We start from the raw sequence: 23,811 nt of genomic DNA, 5'->3' as shown, positions 1-23,811 counted from the left end.
TAAAGATGTAATTTTAAAAGTCTTCCTTTTTATTTTCCAAAAATTAGTACTCCCTCCGTTTCATATTAAATGAAATACTTTCCTTTTTAGTTAGTTCCAAAACAAATGACACATTTTTAAATTTAGAAATAATTCAACTTTAAACTCTTTTGTTTTACTTATTTACCCTTAATGAGAATATTTTATAGTCACGCAAATATCATGGTACCACAAACTTTTTAGCGTGAAGCTTGTAAGATCACAAGTTTAAAAAGTCTTCTTCTTTTTTCTTAAACTTCCTACCGAGTCAAACTACGTCATATAATATGAAATGTGGGAGATTTTATTTGTCTCGACGTAGAAAAAACTTTAATATAAGCTCTCTTCTTCTTTGGGAAGAAAATAAACCACAACTCAACAGTATATACACGCAAAGTTAGCCACGGAAGTCATGGCTATGGATCTAGCAGTGGTAGACTATGGTTCCTACAAGACGAGACCATCGGCGCTTCTCAACTCTGTCTTCATGACAACGGTGAACGCAGCGGCAAAGACCCTTGTGGCGGTGGCGTCGAACGCCAAGGCGGCTGACCAGCAGTCGGAGAAGTGGAAGCCAGCGGACCACTTGAGGTTCATGCTGATGCTCATGACTTGGTTGGCAGTTTGGGTTCTTAGGGTGTTGATGGATCACTGTCCTTTCGCTGTTGGCTCTTCGTATTCGCTTGATAGTGGTGGAATTGGATCATCGTCCCTTGACTTAATGTTGCCATCAGCTTCAATGTTGTCTTCTTCCTCTGGTGCTTTTTCTTTGGATTTGGTTCTTCATGAAGATTCTAATCAAGCTTCTCCTGCTAAAGCTCTTGGTAGAGCTCTCACGCATGTAAGTTAACTATTTGATTATCACTTAATAATTAATTAGACTTCTTTTTTTTTCTCTAGAAGAGCTTTGTTTTTATATACTCCGTGTTTTTCTGCTTTTACTGTTTTCCAAACTGATAACACACAAATCATTTGAGTTCATTCAAGTATGATGAATTTATTGATTCTAATCACATTTTTGATAAGTAATCTTCCTTCTCTAAATGAAGTTGGATAATATAGCTACTCAGTTTATACGGTGGTGTTTGACGCTATGCCTTTAGAAGTTGTAATTTTAACATGGACGAATAATTTAAACACCACTTGATATTTGTATGATTAAAATGAAAAGTTGAGAGATATAATGTTGTGAAGTATATGAAGGAAAGATTGAAAGATGCTCTGAGTGATCGATTGAATGATCACCTTCCGACTTGTTTTGTGGGATATATAATAAGTGAAAAAGGTTATATGCTTTTAGTATGAGTTATTTGCCTCCTAATTTGTGTGAAGTATTTCATTAGACATGCACTTTCTTGATCTTAGACTAGAAGGGGAAAAAAGAGTCAGTGGCTATTGGTTCACTTTTCCTAGTTTCATTTATTTATATCATTTGAGAATAATTAAATATTTTGTCTCTGAAATTAATCAATTAACTATTCCTGAATCTACCCTATATTTTATGGATAGGGTGAAGTAACATGGGTAGAACATGGAAAGCAGAAGCTTGTATTCGGGTAGGGTAGCGATAGTTGGGGAAAGAGAAGGAAAGATACTCCATACATTTCGGTGAACGTGTTTGGTTTTGGTCCGTTCCAAAAAAAATGATCTTTTTAAATTGGGAACTAATTTAATTTAAATTTTTAATTCTACTATTAAAGAGAAGTTTTTATAGTCATACAAATACTCTAAATTTTCTTTAACTTGTTTAGGATTATAAATTTAAAATTTTTTATTTTTTTTAAACTCCGTAGTCAGTCAAACAGATTCCGAAAAACGGAGGAAGTACGCGTTTGAGATACCTAATTCTTGGTGAATATGAACATGAATGTTGCTGTGCTGACATAATAGCATAACCCGCCAGCGGAAACTACTGCCTTTTGAGTCGTAGCTAAATACTGTTGTATGTAAGGTGGTTATAAGTCTGCCGTTTTCGGTCTGCAGTTTTCCTCGATGGAGGGTGTTAAAAACAAAACATGGCTATGTTATGCATGCATGCAACTGCCACGCGTCATAGCATGAGCGCATAAGCTTACACGTATTTGAGATAGTCACACGTCAAATGACCTCCCTCTTCTCTCTACACGTAGTTGGATCGTCAGACGTAACGTGAAAATATAAGTCGGATGGGTTTTGATTCCTCTCCATTTCCTGTTACCTTCGTTTCCCTGAGTTCATGCTTGAATACGAAACACCTGTACCATTTTAAAATTAATGATCTAGATTTAATTAACTAAAATAAGGCATTAACCATAATTAAGTAATAAATATTTTGTATATAATTTTCAGAAGAATTTACCAACATGCATCTCAATCCTTTTAAAAACCTAAGTTGCAATCTGCCGTAGTAAATTTACCCTTCCATTCCATAATTTTCTTTTCATTATTCTGGAGTTCACTATCCTTTAAAAAAAAATTGAAATAATTATTTAAAGACTCAATCTAATTTTAACCGAAAAATTTAATTTTATTCATAGCATAACCATGTATTGGAGAGCTTTGAATTATTATTGTTTTCTTACTTTCTCCTTTTCAATGGTAGATTTGTGGTCACATCTCAAAATTAACATATGGATGTTTATCATTCATTTGTACCAATAAACTTTGGGATCATTTAGACTTGCATATGAATACTACGAAAGAAAACGCTGCTAGAATTGGTTGGAAAGAAAATTACTACAAGAAAGAAAAAAGGAATCTTAGATAATGTGTAGCTATAATTGTGGTATTGTAAAAGCTATTATTTGGAAATAAATAAAAGAAGGAATTAAATACTTTATTAATTATGGTTAGGAGTTTTATTTTATTCAATTAAATTTTACCCATTAATATTTAATCATGACAAGTGTCTCCAATCTAAGTAAGAACTTGGAGAAATGGAAAGGCTAGAAAATGGAAGGGAGTTGGATCCAGTCGGATGCATCCTTTGGTATTTCGAAAGCTTACTTGGCTTCGACGTATTTGAAGATATTTTTTGAAGAAATTTTGTCTCCCCATTTCATTGTTTTTAAATTATATCGAAAAAATATAAGCGAAAAAGTCATTTTTTTTCTCGTTTAAAATTTGTTGTGTTCTGTAGCTAAAAATGACATTTGAAAAATTATCTCCTTCGTACCAAACACACCCTTCTATGGTTCCCTTCAGTATTAGCATTGCGTAACTTTTGGTTGACGTTTTGTTCTTTTTATTGGGAATATCATATTATTGTCTCTCATGCTCAGAAATCGAAGATTTTAAAGATCGTAATATATATATATATATATATATATATATATATATATATATATATATATATATATATATATGTATATATATATCTTAAAAGCACGAAAGCCCTTAACGAAATTTCTTTCGCATTTTTTACCCTTTAAAAATAAACATTACATTAGACAAAATTGTAATTAAGTTATTATCCTAATATAGAGGACTTTAAATTTTTTAAATTTTTTATTATTAAATCTTTACTTATTTATGTTTGAAGTCCTAATATTAAGGACTTTAAAGTAGATATTCTTTGGGGAAATAGAAGTAATATTACGTTTCTTTTGTTGTATTTCGAATACAAATACAGAACCAACGCAGCGGAATATTAATAGGAGCATACCTTCAGCCATAGTTGTTCAAGTGTTGTAGGGAATCACCTTCGTAAAATGTTGGCAGAAAACCTAGGAGCCTTCTAGCCTGTACCTATCGTAGGATGCCAGACTGATGGAGTCACAGGCGTATTAATAGGTAGGTTAGGGACTCTTAGGCAAATACTTTAGCCCTAGGGACTTCTCCATAAATTATAATTACCCTAGGGACTCCTAATATATGGTAATTTCTTTCCATCAAAGAAACTACTATATATGCATAACTACTGAATATTATGTGATATATTATTTCCTTTGGGAGGCAAGGTAAATAATTTATTACCTTATATGTGGGTCACACTAGAAGTCTCTAGAAGAGACGGTAATTTCTAACATTCTCCCACTTGGCCCACATATTAAAATCATATAATCCTTTATGAGATATAAACATATAATATGGCCATAAACTTTATCACTCAACTAAAAGTTATGCAACAATCACTTTAACTAGAATATATTATTACACGAATCATGGCGGTCATGTTTTTAAACAAACACTTCCTTCCATGTATTACAATGCACAATATATTCTAATAAAGTGTCTAAAAACTTTATGAACGAACTTAATATAAGTCATTCAGAGTCCAGCTTTATTGATCCAATGATCACAAATAATACATGAAAAACCAAAAGTGTGCACTGTCATGTATATCAAAATAAACATAATGTCGAGACAAACTGTTAGAGAGCAAAGCAAGACTAAAGTGAGCTACTAAGCCCCATATGGGTTACATGATCCTTGAAAATATTAGCCCGGAGACCTTTAGTCATAGGATCAACAATCATCAAAGTAGTACTAACATGCTCAAAATTCACATCTTGCTTCTTCACATAGTCTCTAACCATCAAGTACTTTATGTCGATGTGCTTGCTTCGGCTGCCACTTTTATTATTCTTAGAAAAGAAAACTGCAGCTGAATTGTCACAAAAAATTCTCAATGGCCTTGAAATGGAATCGACAATCCTAAGGCCGAAAATAAAATTTTTCAACCATAACGCCTGTGATGTAGCTTCATAGCATGCTATAAATTCAGCTTCCATTGTGGATGCTGCAACAATGGTCTGCTTGACACTTCTCCAAGACATAGCACCTCTAACAAGAAGGAAAATGTATCCTGAAGTAGATTTACCAGTGTCTTTGCATCCACCCAGATCAGAGTCTGAATATCCAATCACCTCCAATGAGTCAAAGCATCTGTATGTGAGCTTAAAATCCTTGGTTTCTTGCAAATATCTCAAGACCCTTTTACCAGCTTTCCAATGGTCAAGACCAGGGTTACTTTGATATTTGCCAAGTATTCCTACCACAAAAGAAATATCAGGTCTAGTACAAACCTGTGCATACATAAGACTCCCAACAAGGGAAGCATAAGGAATGTCTTTCATTTGCTCATTTTCTAATGCATTTTGTGGACATTGATTCAATGAGAATTTGTCACCTTTAATTATGGGTGCTGCTATAGTGAACAGCTCGTCATCCCGAATCTTTCCAGAATTCTTTCAATGTAGGCCTTTTGAGACAGTCCAAGTAATCTTTGTGATCTGTCTCTGTGAATCTCTATGTCAATGACATAAGAGGCTTCACCCATATCCATCATCTCAAAATTCTGGATAAGGAACTGTTTAGTCTCGTGCAACAATCCCAAATCACTACGTGCAAGCAAAATATCATCCACATATAAGATTAGAAAAATATATTTGCTCCCACTTATCTTAAGGTATATACACTGATCAATGATGTTCTCCGTAAATCCAAATGAATAAATAACAATATGAAATTTAATATACCATTGGCGGGAAGCCTGCTTTAGCCCATAAATGGATTTATTCAACTTGTAAACAAGGTGACTTTTGTCCTTATCACAAAATCCTTCAGGCTGACTCATGTATACTTCCTCTTCAAGATCTCCATTCAGGAAAGATGTTTTCACATCCATTTGATGTAACTCTAAATCAAATGAGCTACTAATGCCATGATTATTCTCAATGAATCCTTCTTTGATACTAGAGAGAAGGTTTCATGGTAACCAATACCTTCCCTTTGAGTAAAACCCTTGGTTACAAGTCTGGCTTTATATCATTCGATATTACCCAATGAGTCTCTTTTAGTTTTAAAGACCCACTTGGAACCTATGGTAGAGGATCCCTTTGGTAATTCGACGAGATCCCAGACTTTGTTTTTAGCCATAGATTCTAACTCTTTTTTCATGGCATCATACCAAAGTGTGGAGTTTTCTCCACTCATGGCTTGTGAAAATTAGCGTGGATCATCTTTTCGTCCAATATCATAATCAGACTCTTGGAGACATACAACATAGTCACTAGAAATTGCTGATTTTCTAATTCTTGAGGATTTTCGCACTCCCACTAGTTTAGACACTTCTTCAGTGGGTTCAGGTAAAGCGGGTTGATCTTCATGTGGATCCTCAAGTGGTGGTGGCTCTTGAACTTGTTGTTCAGATAGTTCATGAGAATTTTTCTAAGCAACATTCAAGTTCCCAATATATAAAGGTACCACAGGTGGTTCCTTTATTTCTTCCAATTCCACCTTTTGAGTCAAATCACTCCCACTCTCTTCATGCTCCTCAAGAAATTTAGCGTTCCTAGCTTCAACAATTTTAGGAGAATGAGAAGGACAATAAAACCTAAATCCCTTAGAGTTAACTTCATAGCCTATAAAATAACCACTTATTGTTCTTTCATCCAACTTCTTTAGTTGTGGGTTATAAACCCTTACTTCAGTTGGACATCCCCAAACGTGTAAATGAATTATACTAGGTTTCCATCCTTTCCATAACTTACAAGGTGTCTTGGGGACAGCCTTGGATGGAACCCTATTTAAAATATACACAGCGGTTTTTAAGGCTTCACTCCATAAGGATAAAGGTAAACTTGATCTGCTAATCATGCTTCTTACCATGTCCATTAATGGCTGGTTCCTTTTTTCTGCCTTACCATTTTGTTGTGGTGTTCATGGCATGGTATATTGAGCAATTATACCTTCACTTTCAAGGAACTCAGCAAATGGACCCCTAACTTGTCCCTTATCTGTGTACCTACCATAATATTCTCCACCCCTATCAGATATTACAATTTTGATCTGAGCACCAGTTTGTTTCTCTACTTCTGTTTTATAAACTTTAAAAGCATCAAGTGATTCTGATTTGTTAAACAGAAAATAGAGATACATATATCTTGAATAGTCATCAATAAATGAGATAAAATATCTCTCACCATTCAAGCAAGGGGTAGGAAAAGGTCCACATATGTCTGTGTGTATGATCTCAAGTAATCGAGAACTCCTTTTGGCACCTTTAGATGATTTGTTGGTCTGCTTACCCTTTATGCAGTCCACACAAGTCCCAAAGTCAGAAAAATCAAGAGCTTTTAGAACTCCATCATTAACCAACCTTTTGACTCTATCAATAGAGATGTGTCCCAATCTCCTGTGCCAAAGACTAGATGAGTTCTCATTGATAATACATTGCTTAGTGCCAATTTCTTTATCATGCAAAGTTAAAACATTAGATTCAAATGTGGGGTCTAGCTCATATTTATATAAATTTCCATTCAAATTTCCAAAACCAATAGTTTTATTATCTTTCAAAGCTTCACAAAAGGATAATGAAAATTCAAATCATACCCACTAATCGATAGTCTTGAAAGAGAAATTAAATTTCTAGAATATTCTGGAACATAAAAAGTATTTTCTAAATCTAAGTGAAAACCATCCTTCAAAATGAGCCTATAAGTCCCCACGCCTTTCACACGTGAACGCGTCCTATTGCCAGAATAGACGTATTGTTTACTTCTTATCGGCTTCCTCTGAGTTAGAAAGCCCTGCATGATTTTGGCAATGTGAATTGTAGCACCGGAATCAATCCACCATGTATTATCAGAAACATCAGTAAAATTATATTCATAACATACAAAGGTAACATTACCTTTCTTCTCAAGCCATTTCTTCTTACAGAAACGACAAACATCTTTGTCAAAGGTGCTTTTCTTCTTCATGGGAACACTTTTGCCCTTCTTTGCATTTCTCTTACCATGAGTCACCATATTAATACTTTCAGGTATCTCATGCTTCAACCTCTCTTCTTCTTGAACACACATAGTCAAAAGTTCATTGATTGACCATTTATCCTTATGTGTGTTGTAAGAAATCTTGAATGGACCATATTCCGCAGGAAGGGAGTTGAGAATGAAATGCACAAGAAATGGTTCAGACATATCCACCTCAAGGGACTTGAGTTTAGCAGCAATGAATTTCATCTCCATAATGTGCTCACGCACTGTACGATTTCTGTCGAAAGTCATACTTGAGAGCCTCTTCATAAGGGTGCTGGCCAGTGCCTTGTCAGAGATTACAAATTGTTCATCAATTGACTTCATGTAAGCTTTGACCTTATCGCTATTAGGGATATAACCCCTAATGCTTTGGCTTTATGTGAGCTTTTGTGAGTATTAAACTTAAGCGATTAGATCGCTCCCACCTCTCATAATTAGCCTTAGCAGCTGGCGTACTTGATTCCGTGGGAATAGGTGGTTCATCCACATGGAGTGCCAGGTCTAGATCCGAGCACCCTAAAATAAGAAGGACTTTCTCCTTCCATTCAGCATTATTGTCACCAGAAAGCATTGGAATTTGAGCATTCTCATTAAAAATAGCGATAGGAAAAGCGATAGAGACTGCAAAACAAGGATAAACATACATAAGCTATGAAGTACAATCCATCAAAGGTGAATCGTGTAAAATACCGATTTTAAGTAAATTCTAGACCTTCCTGTGGGCAAAGGTTGCTACCCATGCATAGAATTTACTAACTTTATTAGACTAGTAAACCAAAATACATAAAAATTTATCCGTACCTGTGGGCGTAAGATAATTTTAACTTAAAGGTTTACTATCTCATTCCAATTAATCTCACCAAAATGGTTACCTCCCTGTAGAGCCGGTTACCATTTTAATAAGATAACTGGACTAAATAGATGTCATTATAATTTTAATCACTAAACTTTGTGATTTAACAACTTAATTTCTTTTATGTTAAGCACTCAAGATGTTGTGGCTACTCCTAAGTACATCACATAAAAGAAAACTCAAATGACATCTCAAAATAATTTGTGTAAATAATCAACTAAACTAAATATTGATTAGATTCAGAATGAGTATACACGTTACATAAGCATAACACTTATAGAACTCCAAACAAAAAAGTAGTTCTTATAAATAATCTGAATACTATAAGAACCTCATAGAAAAATTATGAAAACATAGTTTACAATCTAATGCAAACTTGGTTAGACAGTGCTTCGGGAATTAAGCCTTAATTTCTAAGTGACTTTACAAAAATATTTAAAAGGCTCCAAAGTTTTAATAGGGTTGTAAGTTGATTCATGTCCCAAGAAATAAAGTTGAATTTTATGGCTCAAGATAATATAATAGCCCATTAGAAAAATAAATTCTAAACTATATAATATTTTGAGAACCTTCTAATGCCAATACCACAATCAATATGACACACCGAAACACGTAATAAACACATACAAAATAAATCATGTTTGCATCATGATTTAACTGATACAGTTATATGAATTCGCAAACCACAAAGATTTATAGAGTATTCCTATTCCGATCAAAATTGGGTCATGATCGATGGAAAAAAATCAGATGGATCCATGCTTCCAATGCATCTCTATAATGCAGATTCACGAATTTGAAGATAGGAACAGTGTTTAAAAACTGTACTTACGAAACAGAAGCCATCCATTATCTAATTTACGGTCTGGATGAGAGACCTTCAAATTAAAATCAAGTTAATTCCTAATCCATCATGCAATAATTCAGATATATTGCAGCTATTATTGAACGATCTGGTATTGAACAAGACATCTAAAGGTAGGCTCTTATATCACATGTTGTATTTCGAATACAAATACAGAACCAACGCAGCGGAATATTAATAGGAACATACCTTCAGCCATAGTTGTTCAAGTGTTGTAGGGAATCACCTTCGTAAAATGTTGGCAGAAAACCTAGGAGCCTTCTAGCCTGTGTCTATCGTAGGATGCCAGACTGATAGAGTCACATGCGTATTTATAGGTAGGTTAGGGACTCTTAGGCAAATACTTTAGCCCTAGGGACTTCTCCATAAATTATAATTACCCTAGGGACTCCTAATATATGGTGATTTCTTTCCATCAAAGAAACCACCATATATGCATAACTACAGAATATTATCTAATATATTATTTTCTTTGGGAGACAAGGTAAATAATTTATTACCTTATATGTGGGTCACACTAGAAGTCTCTAGAAGAGACGGTAATTTCAATCATCTTTTCCTTGTATATCCGACGACAATTTCAATGGAAATATATTTTACATTCATTCTTCTTATATTGGGGAACTTATAATTCTAATAAGATATACTACTAGAAGTAAGAGATTTGGTACCTAACTAAATATATATTTTAATTATTAAATATAGTTTTTGAATATTACACAAATTGACAAAGAGAATAATATAATGTTTGACTAAGAAAAATGTTTGAAAATAATTTGTATCTTCTATCATTTGCACGTATACCTATATTAATAAATATATTATTTTTAAAAATTATGTAAATATTATTAAATAATATGTTTGAGTTATTGAAATATTAAAAATTATAAGTTCCTAAAAATAACTAATGTTAATCGCTCTAAACTAGCTCTGAATAATTTTATATTTATTGATGTAGGTACCCTAAAACTAGTACCAACAATAGGAGCATCTCAATAATATTTATAATGAGGATTTGTATTTTCTAAAAAATACATTATTGCTTAGAGGTAAGAAAGTTCATTCTGCAGGCTTAATCTGAACTTAGTACTACCATTTAACTGCTACACTCATGCCTCATTGAGTGTTCATTAACAAATTAATATTCAGCACCTGCTAGATCTCTGAAGTAGCTTTCTCACATTATCCGTATTCTGCAATTATATTATAACTATCCGCTACTAGTAAGATTAACAATAAAGATAAGGACTGAGGGTAGAGCTTTTTTCTTTTAATCTATGCAAAAAGCAATATGAAATTATGTGAAGCTGTTTTCTCTTTCTATGACTCGTTGAGTGTATAACAGATTGTAATATTTAATAGTACTACCTAATGTAACAATTATCGATAAGAAGCTCCACTTTATTTAAAATTTAATCTACAATGTGCGAAGGATTTTGAGGAAAAAAGATAAGTACTTGTTCTTATTTTATTTATTTTATTACACATACATATAAGGTAGGGAATAGAAGTCCCCCCAACAATATGAAAGTTGAGTAGGGCTTCAATGACGGGAAAATGCACGTTGTCAAGACAAACTACTGAACTATCATTATTCTCTTTACTTATTTTTATTCATCTAAGGCTATTTCAGATACTGGCGTTGCTAAATGAGATTCCAGCTTCCTCGAGGAAGTACCAGTTTGCAATGGGAATGGCTGACAAGATTGTAGATGAGAACACCAGATGCGGACACGGGGAAATGATCCAAGTCAATCGTGCGGCCCTGGCTTCAGCATTCGCGCGTACGTCAGGATTTCTTTACGGCTCTCTCAAAAGCCCCCGCATGTCGGAGGATTCAGGAACATGGCCCTCACGCATTCTTCGATCTCTACATTTGGGTTCTTTTGTGGCTTCTTCGCTCAAAGGTCTGGGCACATTTTTCCCATGGGTCGGAACAGTCACGAGCCTTCTTCAAAACAAGAGAACATCTGCTGTTCCGTGTGAGGAGAGGGTAAATGACTTGGCGGCTGAGAAACACGCACAAGAACTGCTATGGATAACGACTAAGATGGTGGGGTGTGGTGCTGTGGATGAAGCTTTGGTGCAATGGAGCTTTGCTTCTGGCTTGGCTTCTATTTCTCTTTCCTCTAATTCTAGGGTGCAAGGCTTCATTGTCAAGATCACAGGTAGATAATTATTGTATTACTATTATTTTTATTATTATTATCAATACGATGTTTTAAGATATGTGAATTTTGACGTTGCATTTACTTGTAGCAATATTATTTGGAGAGCTTAAGCGAATGAAAAACGAAGTTCCAAGGCAAGTGAAGTTCAACATACTAGTGCTGTGGCTTCCATTATTCTGCTATGCAGACAACGGGCTTTCGTATCCAGTATTGACAGGGTACGAGAAGGTTGAGATGGAGAAGACAATGGACGAATTGATCTCATCGCTGCCCACAATCGACCAAGAGGTAATTCTCACCAACTGGCTGCAAGACTTCACGACAACGTCTTCGGACTGGCCAAATCTCCAGAAATCATATGACCTTTGGTGCCAGTCCACTCGGGAGTTCGTTGCATGAGTTGTGCGAATAAGAAGGATCACACTGTGTCTTATGTAATATATGGTTGTAAAAGCCGAGCCTTTTTGCTTGACTGTTATATAGTTGGGTTTATACGACCCAATAGAAGTGCCATATGCACTTTGAGTTTGCCAGTTACTTTTTTTTTTTTTTTTCAAACTATTTCCTTAGTTTATATAGCTTTCCTGTATCTTTACCTTTTTCGCATCTTTATTAGTAGTAATAAATACAAGCTACATATCCTACTTCTCTTATTGTAATTTGTGATGATCAACACTATAAGAGCTAATGGATTCTAAATAGATCAAAACGCATGCATTACAGATGTATCGCTACAAATTACATGGGGATTTTCCTCGGAATTTTATATAGGAAATTTCGCATGTAATGTAATTTCTTGTGAATTTTGCTATGAAAAAAGGTCCTATAGAAAAATCTTCATAAGTAATTATTAATGGCGAATTTTAACATTCTTAAGTACATCACTTGGGGATTTCGAATTCTCATATAAATTACTTACAGATATTTTCGCAAGAAACACTAATAATTTGCAGGAAACTTGATAAAAATTCATGAAAGAAGGATTTTTCGCAAGTAATTTTCCATTGACAACTCCTTGCAGATTTTCCACAATTGGAAAGAAATGTGGAAAAAAGTGATTTATTGTTTTAATTACTTTGTTTATAATTTAATGTCCCCAATTATTTCTTTTGGACTAAAATATTTTTTCGATTTAATATAACACCAACATTTCCTCCATAACCCACCCACTGGGAAAGCAAATCTCAATTTAATTTCTTTCATATTAATTCTTTTATGAGTAAAATATTTTTTAGATTTTATATAATTAAATTAACAACACACCCCAATTATCTCCTCCTTACTGACAACCCGCTCCATGGGAACAAGCGAATACTAGCCACATCTTCAATTCCAACTATCCTCGTTCGGCAGTTTGAGACCTTAAATAGCTTCACTTTGTGTATTATGGCTTGCACGTGTAGTCGATTTGATTTTCGAGAAGTTCGGAGGTTATTTGAAAAGAATAATTCTCAATTCGGAAGCTTTAAGTTGGAAGAGTTGACCAAGATTTGACTTTTGAGTAAACGACATCGAAATCGGGGTTTGAAGGTTCATATAGGTTCGTAAGGTGATTTCCGACTTGGGCGTATGTTCAGGTTGAGTATCGGTAGTTCGAGGGTGATTCGACGCTTATTATCGGAAGTTTGCATTTTGAAGGCTTTGAATTAGCTAAGTTTGACTTAGATTGGACTTTAGCGTTATCGAACTTTAGGAAATGTTCTGGGACCTGGATATGTTCATTTAGTTGGTTGGAACGTGTGTGTGAAGTTTGCTCATAGTCCAGAATGTCTAAGTGTGATTCGGACGCTTCGGCGAAGTTTGAAGGTTTGAACGTTAAAAAAAGGGTTTTGATCGTCGATTCTTGGTTTTGATGTTATTCGTGGAGTTTCGAGCTTAGCATAAGTTTGGATAAAGTATTGAGACTGACTTGTATGATTGGACGGGGTACCGGGGACCTCGGGGGTGTTTCAAACCATGTTCGAGTGCATTGCTGCTCCTAGTTGCTGGTTTTGTTCTTTGCGAATGTGGTGGGAGGAATGCATTTGCGATGAAAGATTTAAGCTAGTGGCCATTTGTGCTTCACATTGGGTGAGTCGCGTTCGCGGAGGCTTGGGGCAGTGATGCTTCATGTTCGCGATAGCGAGATCATGTTCGCGAAGAAGAAGTTGGGATTGGACGTTGGCCTTTGCGTTCACAAAGGGACGACCGCGTTTGCGTAAGGAAGGCCAGGTAAGGCATCGCGTTCGTCGGACCCAATCTCGCGTTCGCGAAGAGAATTATTGGGTAGCTGCAGATTGGCCTTCGCGATCGCGAGAAGTCTTTTGCAATCATGGAGAGGAAGGGCGTGGGCAGAATATAAGTTGGCAAATCGAGAATTTGCTCATTTCACTCTTGCTAAGGCAACTTTGGGCGATTTGGAGGAGACATGTTCATCACCTATTATAAGGTAAGTGATTCCCATTTGTTGTGAGTTAAATACATGTATTATGTATGGATTTAAACATTGAAATTGGTAGAAATTATGGGATTTTGGAAAAAAAATCTAGAAATAGTATTTTGAGTTTTGACCACGAATTGGTAATAAATTATATATTTGAGTTGGTGATACTATAGGTAATATTTATCTTTTAGAATTTCGAAAGTCGGGCACGTGGGCCCAGTGGTTGACCTTGTTGACTTTTCGTGTGGATTTGGGAATTGTTTCTATTTGATTAAATTACGAGTCTTTGGGTATAATTTTGATTGGGTTGCACGTTCTTTGACTAGTTTCAGTTCGTTTGACATTGGTTTTAGGTGTTAGAAAGGTGTTGGAGCCGGTTATCGGATTTTGGAGCGAGGTAAGTATGTCTAACCTTTTAAGAGGAAATTTACCCTGTAGATGTTATATTTGTTATGAGCTACGTGTTATGGGTGATACGCACATATGAGGTGACGAGTGTTCGTGCGTACGCTAAACATCTTAATTTTGTCCGGGTAGACGTAGACTCACACTATGTTTCAATTGTATTGTTTAAGTTATTCTTCCCTGTTTAAATACCTTATTATTTTAGCCTTAGACTGGACTTGCATAAAGTATCGAACCTTGTTATTTTAGATATTTGATGAGCTACTTCATTAGTCATGGAAATTATACTTCCTTTTATAGATTTCTCTCGCGTTGTGCGTATTCGTCCGAAAGTTTCTTGAATTTCATAACTCACACGTATATTCGTGAGTGGGGCCACTGACCCGCCAAAGTTTCATATTCTTATGGGATCAGTTTGAATGCCTTAGCAGTACTCTTATGGGATCGGGCTAAACGCTTCAATATTACTCTTACAGCACGCCTCAGCATATCATGTACCATATTTTTATGGGATCGGACCGTTCGCCTCGGCATATCATGTAACATATTTTTATGGGATCGGACTGTTTGCCCCAACAGTATCATGTAACATATTTTTATGGGATTGGACCGTTCACCCCAGCAGTGTCATGTAATATATTCTTATGGGACCAGACCATATGCCACAACAAGATGTTGTACCATCACTCTTATGTGATCCGACCATTCGCCTCGGTAGAATCATGCGTAATATTCGATAAGGAATTAGCGTACCTATGTGTCTTTCTTACTTGAGATGTTATATTTTATTTGGGATTACATTATATATTCCATTCAAGGTAGTATCCGGTATTTGAGAACTTAGTATTTGCCCCTCTGTTGAGGATCGTGTCATACACATACATCTACTTTGTTGCTTTTACATATTCTTCATACATGTCTAATTTTATTGTACTTGATTATTGGACCACTAGTAAGTGTTGAGTATGACCCCTTGTCACTACTTCTCGAGGTTAGGATAGATGCTTACTAGTTACAGGTTGATTTACGTACTCATACTATACTTCTGCATTAATTATGCAGGTACTGAGACATGTATATTTGGTGGTCACACATGAGCGTAGGCGCAACTGCTAAGGAGATTTTGTGGTAAGTTGCATGTCATGTTACGATCTGTAGCACACATAGTCCTCTTCCTATTCATTATTGCATTCTAGCTAGTTTCTATTCTAGAGAGTTGTTGTTGTAGTATTGTATATTCTAGTAAATGCTAATGCACTTGGGAATTTAGACCATTAATCTTGGATGTATTTCTGTTACGACATTCAGTATTGAATTTTGATCATATTCTAATATTGATGATAATGCTAGTATTTAATAAAAATAGAGAAATTTTGCATAATTATTTCACCATTATATTAAAATATGTTAGGAACCGTCAATTATCGTGTTGATTAAATTGTTGGCTTGCCTAACAGCAGCGTTGTGTGCAATCACGGCTTATGGTGGGCATGAAAGCTTGGTATCATAGCACTAGGTTTACTTAGGTCTCACGAGTATGAGTAAGTCTAGTAGAGTCTTGTGGATCTGTACGGACACGTTTGTACTTATCTTTGAGAGGCTACGGTGTTGTCAAGAAAACTTCCCTTTCTTGATTCCTTATCGTGCGACTTGATTTTGTTCGTACGCGATGTCTACCATTCACTATCAGTTGGGCACCGATGAGTTTTAGAGATGCTACAAATATAGTGCAAGATGTTTTTCCCTGCGTATGCGGGCCCACCATTATAGTTGCCTTGTGGAGAGGTGTTCAGACGTTTCAGTCCAGTGTAGGTTTTGCCCACGATTTATGTGCTATACACGGTGTATTGTGATGTTTCTCGCATTGTTATCATGTAGTGTTGGTGTCAACGGTAGGGTATTTACTTATGCGTTGCAACAATAAATACTTTATGAGGAGGATTATTCGGTTCGTGACTGGAAGATTCAGTATTTAATTCCAACGCAGAAGAGGCAATTGGGCTATGAATGTTCAGGCTTCAGTTGACGGAGTAGTGAGATTTAATATCTCCGAACTTGGCGGAAGTCTTGTTTGTGTTGTGGTGTCTTTGTCCTTGTTTGAACGCATTAAGTCTCGTCAGTAGTGGAGATGTTTGGAGGTTAGCGACGTTCCAGTAGTGCTTATTAGGGTAATTAAGGACATGTACAAAGGAGCTAACACTTGGGTGAGGACCGTGGGAGGGGATTCGAATTATTTTCTAGTAGTGATGGGATTGCATCAGGGATCAGCTCTTAGCCGAAGTTTATTTGCCCTAGCGATGGATGTGCTGACGTGTAACATCTAGGGGGAAGCGCCATGGTGTATGTTATTTGCAGATGATATAGTTCTTACTGACGAGATGCGAGACGTTGTTAATGTTGATCTGGAGGTATGGAGACAGACCCTGGACTCTAAAGGTTTCAAGTTGAGCAGGACAAAAATAGAATGCTTGGAGTGTAAGTTCAGTGTTGGGACGCATGAAGCGGGAGTGGACGTGAAGCTTGATACCCAAATCATCCCCAAGAGAGAGAGAGTTTCAAATATATTGGGTCTATTATACAGAGTAACAGGGAGATTTACGAGGATGTCACAAATTGTATAGGAGCGGGTGGTTAAAATTGAGGCTTGCTTCTGCTGTTTTGTGTGACAGGAATGTGCCACCTATACGTAAAGGCAAGTTCTATAAAGTGGTAGTTAGACCGGCCATGTTATATGGAGATGAGTGTTGGCCAGTCAAGAAATCTCATGCCTAGAAGATGAAAGTAGCAAAAATGAGGATGTTGTGATAGATATGTGGGCATGCCAGAAAATATAAGATTAGGAATGAATATATCAGGGACAAAGTGGTTGTGGCTCCTGTTGAAGAGAAGTTGAGGGAATCGAGGCTAAGATGGTTTAGTAATGTGAAGAGGAGAGGCACTGATGACCCTGTTAAAAGATACGAGAGGTTGCCTGTGGCGAGTCAGAGGAGGGGTAGAGGGAGGCCTAAGAAGAACTAGGGTGAGGTGATTAGACAGGACATGGATATGCTCCAACTTATCGAGGACATGACCCTCGATAGAAAGGTGTGGAGGTCAAAAATTAGGGTGGTGAGTTGATAGTCAGTCTAAAGTTTTGCCTTGTCTTACCAGTAGTAGTAGTACTAGTCGGGTACCTTCATATTCCTTGTCCCTTGTTTATATACGGTATGTCAATATTAGTAGTAGGATTGACACTACTCTTGTAGTTTCATATACCTGGATCTCATTCATTGTTTGTTGTATTATTTTCTTACACTGTCTTATTACATTATTGTTGTTATTGTTTCTCTATTGCTCCATTTTTTAAGTTCTTGAATTGAGAGTCTTTCAGAAACAACCTCTCTACCTTTATAGGTAGGGGTAAGGTCTGCGTACATACTACCCTCACCAGATCCCACTTGTCATATTCCACTAAGGTTGTTGTTGTTGTAACTTACGAGAAATTTAGCTGGGTAACAGTGTGGGATCGTGGTAACTGAGAAGGAGAAGTCATTTTGGGTTCTTGGTTTATATGATTGTGCCTTAAAGCCAAGTAGGGGAGCCTACAATCAGTTATTGGGTCACGTGGTCATATGTCTTTATAGTTTCTGGATTTTGGTACTTTGGTGGATTAGTTATGACTAAGGAAGAGAACATCATGGGTAATTCGAGCAAGGAATCTGATGATTGTATTCTACATTTCGCCTTATCGATTCATGTGAATATTGTGGGATGACTCAAATTTTATGCTTCATTGTGAATGTGATGTGCAAGGGAAGGTATTCACTCGGTTGCTTCTTTAGAGTATTCATGTGCTAACAGAGCACTAGTTGTTTGGATATATAATCGGACTGACATAGAGTGGGCGACTTTAAACAATGGTTCTAGTGGGTTTGAGATTTAAGGCGTGGTGCCTAAGGATTTTTGGGTTCGTTGTATGGATGAGGATTGGGTTTCGTAGCGGAGTGTGAAAGATGCTCGGAGTATTTCTATTTTATTACCGGGTCTGCATGAGGTGTTAGAGAGAATAAATGAGCAGTGTTGAATTTGTAAAAGGTCTCATCAAAACGGACGTATCAGTAGTAGGTACTATTGTGTGCATGAGAGGGTATAAAATGGCTTATGGGTATTGAGAGACGTGGTCTTGTGATATGGGGTCACTAGCGAGTGTTGATTTGGATCCACTGTATGTTGGGAAAAGAAGTGTTATTCTGAAAGCAGGTCAAGAGGATTTCCGAAGAAGTTGGGTCAGTTTAGTGGCTTGGAGCAACAAGATAGGGGAAATGATTGGTTCGTTCGGTATGATAAAGACCATATAGGTGTTTCGTGGCAATGCTTGTGGATTGGGAGTCTCCGCAATTTGGTTGATTTAGAGGTATTCAATTTTGATGATTTTGTTATGTGCAAATGGATCCTAAAATATTTATGACGGTTTGGACCACGACTTGAGATGTGTGTCTTGTGCGGTTATAGAAAGTTGGTTGTGTGTTGCAATTTTTCTTTTGAATTAAGTCAAATGAAAGGTTTCTAGCCGATATAGTGTTATTCTACTGGTGGTTAAGGAGTTTAGATGAAATTCTTGTACTCTCGCGTAATAGCATGATAGGTGTAGTGAATAGTATGGAATTGGAATTGAAGGATCAAGGTTGCGGTTCAATTTTGACAAGAATGTCACGAGCTCGAAGGAGCAGGGGAGATTTCAGATGTTCAGAGTATACTAGCACTACTTTAGTGTCGCCTGAGAATGATGTGTTTTGTGAAAGAGGCGTGTGTATCAATTTGCGGATGCTTGACTAGCACTACACAAATAACATGGTTGGTAGCTATTGATGTTCAGATTTTGTTACTTGGTGCAGAAGATTATGAGAGTATCTCCCATGGGATGATTATGTAGGTATGACGTGTCAGTCATTTAAGTAGTAGAGAATGGGGTCAGGTACGGAGATTCTGATAATATCGCAAGTTGGAGAGACACATTGTTCCTATGGTTGCTGACTGTGGAAGTTTGTTTTGGATTTGACAGTTGTTTGTATGTGTCATGAATATGTTCATTGTGGATCTTGAGAAGATACTTACCCATTTTTAGATGTTCGGAATTGGTTTAGAGGTCCATTGGTGGGCCTAATGTGAAGGTATATTCTACACTAGATCAGATATATTTATTCAGCACAACATTTGTCTATGGATAAGTATTCGGGCGTGGTGGATATTATTCATGTCGTCGTCTATTTCATGTGTTACTCTTTTATACTATGTGGGTTATGAGGCAGATTGATTATTCACGTACGTGTTGTGGTCCTATGTAGGCGTGTGGTGTTATATGAGTGAGATGGCTCTCGAGATGCTGGTTGTTTATTTCACCTTAGTCGTGCTTGGCCCTTTGTACCACAAGATGTTATCTATCTCCGTAACGACCCAATCGGTCATTTTGAGCTTTAGTGTTCCATTAGGTGGTTTGATACTTTGAGTATCTTCATATGATGTGGTCGGTATTAATTTTCGAGTGATTCAGGATTGATTTGGAAGAATGACTCTCGATTTGGAAGATTTAAATTGGAAGAGTTTACCAAGGTTTGACTTTTGGGTAAACGGATTCGGGATTGAGTTCTTATGGTTCTGATAGGTTCGTATGATGATTATGGACTTGTGTATATGTTCAGATTCGATTTTGGAGGTTCTTAGAAGGATTCAACACTATTTGTCGAAAGTAGGCAATTTGAAGAACTTAAGAGTTCGCAAGTTTGACCAAGAGTTGACTTTGATTTTATTGGACTCAAATTGGTGTTTTGAGACTTTGGATAGGTCTATATAGTTGAGTTGAACTTATGTGCAACAATTAGAAGTAATCCGAAGTGTTTAAGTGTGATTCAGACACTCTTTTGAAAGAATGAAGATTTAATAACTTAAGAGAAATTATATTCCGTTTGAGCCTCGATTCTTTGTTGTGATGTTCTCGTGGATTTTTTGAGGCTTTCTATAAGTTTGGATAATGTATGTGTACTTATTGGTATGAATGAATGGGGTCCCGAGGGGCTTGGGTGTGTTTTGCATAATTGGTTGAGAAACTAATTAAGGATTTGGAGTTTGACCATGGTCAATATCGAGTCAATATGACTTCTTTTCAGTGTTTTGACTGCGCGATCATATTCATAGCATGTTTTATGATTGAAATGCATATATGATTTGTCTCCGGGACGTTCCGAATGAGTTTTGGGTGCTAAAACGAAGATTCTTTTGTTATTGATTTTCTGGTGTAAAATAATTACAAAAATGTCATTTTTGTCCCTTAAATTTTCAGACTTCCTTTAAAACTTCAAAACATCATATCTCCCTTATTTTAAGGCCAAATTGGGTGACTCAAAAGGATATCTTGGGTGTAATCGCGCAGGGATTATTAGGATTATCACATATGAGTTTCGGGATCTTCTATGATCTGATTTGAGCTATAACAGTTGTTGTGTTATTTAACATATTCCAAAATTTAGTTACTTTTTGTCACATGGTTTTGGAGCTCGGATTTGAGCGATTTTGGAGGGGATTTTTCCAATTTGGGCTGGGGTAAGTAGTTTTTTACTCGGTTTCGATTATATTTATGAATCTATCTCCGATTATGACATTTGGATTATGAAATTTAATGAAAAATTATGGATTTTTGTCTAAACTTTCCTAAAATGATTTTTTGAGATTTGAACATCAATTCGGAATCAAATTTGAGTTAAATTATTATCGTTGGACTCGTAACTTTATGAATTATCAGATTTTGTAGGTTCTGTTAGGTTCTGAGGTGCGGGCCTGGGTTTGAATTTTTGGTTGACTTAGAGTTTTTGATTAAATATTCGACCTTTATCGATTGGGTTTGTCTCCTATGGTTTTGATGTTTTTGAGTTGCTTTTGACTAGTTTCGAGTCGTTCAGAGGTTGATACGTGCGGGATGACATTTTAGGGTATTGTTTATCTTGCTCGACATTTGATTTGGCTTGTTCGAGGTAAATAACATATCTAAACTTGGATTTTAGAATATTTAACCCTGGGAACCATATTGCAAGAGATGTATTGGGGTGACGCACATGCTAGGTGACGAGCGTGAGGGCGTGCACTGGGGTAATCATGATTCAAGTTGAATGTTAGACTATGACCGAAATTGTTTTGCTGTCATATCTTGTTAAAACCATGTTTCCCTACTTGTTTGATTATCTGAGTTGTGAATCATGTTAGAAGATATATTTAGGCTATATGATTATTTGGTTAAGGCTTAATGATATTATTTCTGTTGTTTTGAGTTATCTGATTTAACTGTAATTATACACTCAGTCATGGTTCTTTATTTTCATATCATATCTTAGTCTTTGTTCATCATTCATCATTACATCACATGTTATCATTATTTTGCATAAATAAAGTTGTTGAGCTGAGTGGTATGAGATTGTGAGCCCTTGAGACTTGAGAGGTTGATGACTAAGATGGGACATAGAGCCGAATTGAGTGTTGTTGTGGATTGGGTTACACGCCACATCAGACCATACTGGCTTTATTACTATTGGTATTATTGTTGATCGGACTGCACACCGTAGAAAGCCTTATTGGCTTTATGATTATTGTAGATCGGGCTGCATAATACAACAGGCCTTATAGGCTTTTAATTATCACTTGGGCAGGATCCGCCTCTCCGGAGTCTGGCATACCAGCAGTGAGCGCAGACACATGATACATATACACGTGCTTTGGTGAGGGGCTTATGAGACAGGCACCCGTACAGTGCTGAGTGATTGTGTGTGTGATGAAGTAGACAATTGAGACAAACAACTTGAGTATGTTCAGGGTGAGAGTACCTGGGAATATCATCGTGAAATCATTCATTTGACATGCATATTTGGCATGGAGGCATATATATGCATTTTTCACATGGTAGACAGTATTGTGGCATTCATGATTTGACATGTACATTTCACATGTGGGCATTGAGATGTATATTTCTCATGCTAGACGGTATATGATAACTGATGACTTGACACACATAATTACATGTAGGCAGAGAGATATACTTTCCTCGTGCTATCTGATAATGAAATATCACATCTATTGTTGAAAGTTTGGGAAAAATCATGATGTTTCTGATATACTCTTATTTTTGTGACTCCAGTGAAAGATTTGGGATTTATTGTTGTACTTGAAAAGAATGTCTATTTTTTTTGTAACTGTGAACGAGGTGAGCATAATATCTTTTGAGTTATTACTTTACTGCCTTCATTATATTATTACGAGTAGTTATTGGCTATTGGTGTTGGACTCTGACCATTTTTCGAGCTCGTCACTACTTTCAACTTGAGGTTATGTTTGTTACTTTTTGAGTACATGGGGTCGGTTTTACGCATACTACACTTCTGCACCTTGCGTGTAGATCTTGGAGGTGATGTTGTTGTGAATGGTGGGAGCTAGCATTAAAGATGTACCCGCATTTCAGTTACCACTACCACTTGTTCTTAGTAGTTTTAGATTTGAGATTCTGTTATGTACATGTCAAATAGATGGTGTATCGTTTTCCTATCAGTTTTGTAACTCTAAGTTTTAGAAACTCATGACTTGGACTACCAATATTTGGGTTATTGTATATGAATTCAGTTATTTCATCATTTATTTCCTGTTAATCTCATTTGGATAGTGTTTATGAATAATTGGCTTACCTAGCAGGTTAGGTTATGTACCATCACGACTAGTTGAATTTTGGGTGGTGACAATCTCCCTAGGGTTATGTTTATGCACTTGGCATGCTTGGGGTTGATATACGTGTGTCTAGTGAGTATGAGAATTTTGGCTCGATGGGTATTCCCATGCAAATTGTTACGTGTGGATCGGGTGGCACACCGCCACGAATATGATCTTTGTATGGGGTTGCATGCTGCAACGATATCATGTGTGGATTGGTTTGCACGTCGCAATGGTGAGATGTTGGATACAGTTCCTTATACTTATTTTGTGTGATTGCATCTCGTATGTGGGATAGGTTCACAGCATTTGTTTGGTTGGTTTATTCATTACACGGGTTAGATAGTTCGGTACTCGGTTTTCTTTCCTTATTGGTCATATTCGAGATGTGGCTTGTTAGCTAATGGAGGGCGTCATATGAGATTTTAGATGGGGCTTGATGTGGCTTAATGATCGAGTGGCTCGTATTGGGTGAGATGAGATTATTGGACGTGGAATTAGTACAATCAGATTTGTATAATGTATGCTTGGAGGGGAATGTTGATAATCAGTTTAGAATGCTGAAATGGTTCTTGTCGAATGGAGGAACTCCATGAAATATTGATTTGACAGGT

At 36.4% G+C, this 23,811-nt stretch overlaps 1 protein-coding gene across 1 annotated transcript; it reads left to right on the top strand.

Moving 5' to 3' along the window:
- Window positions 1-414: 414 nt before the first annotated feature.
- Window positions 415-12,099, top strand: LOC104240425 (uncharacterized). Its single transcript, XM_009795267.2, has 3 exons — window positions 415-859; window positions 11,112-11,646; window positions 11,738-12,099. Exons 1-3 carry the CDS (start codon window positions 431-433, stop codon window positions 12,046-12,048), a joined length of 1,275 nt encoding a protein of 424 aa, XP_009793569.1. The 5' UTR covers window positions 415-430; the 3' UTR covers window positions 12,049-12,099.
- The last annotated feature ends 11,712 nt before the right edge of the window (window positions 12,100-23,811 follow it).

The sequence above is a fragment of the Nicotiana sylvestris genome, chromosome 4, assembly GCF_000393655.2.
Source record: "Nicotiana sylvestris chromosome 4, ASM39365v2, whole genome shotgun sequence".
Lineage (NCBI taxonomy): Eukaryota > Viridiplantae > Streptophyta > Magnoliopsida > Solanales > Solanaceae > Nicotiana > Nicotiana sylvestris.
Note: the sequence above shows the minus strand (reverse complement) of the source record. Positions and strands in the feature narration are given on the sequence as shown.

What these genes read in the sequence shown, in the direction of transcription:
- LOC104240425 (XM_009795267.2), top strand. Translation starts at nt 431, where the DNA reads ATGGCTATGGATCTAGCAGTGGTAGACTATGGTTCCTACAAGACGAGA. An exon ending in TTGGTAGAGCTCTCACGCAT is followed by an intron (nt 860 to 11,111) that starts GTAAGTTAACTA and finishes AGGCTATTTCAG; the next exon opens with ATACTGGCGTTGCTAAATGA. An exon ending in CTTCATTGTCAAGATCACAG is followed by an intron (nt 11,647 to 11,737) that starts GTAGATAATTAT and finishes ATTTACTTGTAG; the next exon opens with CAATATTATTTGGAGAGCTT.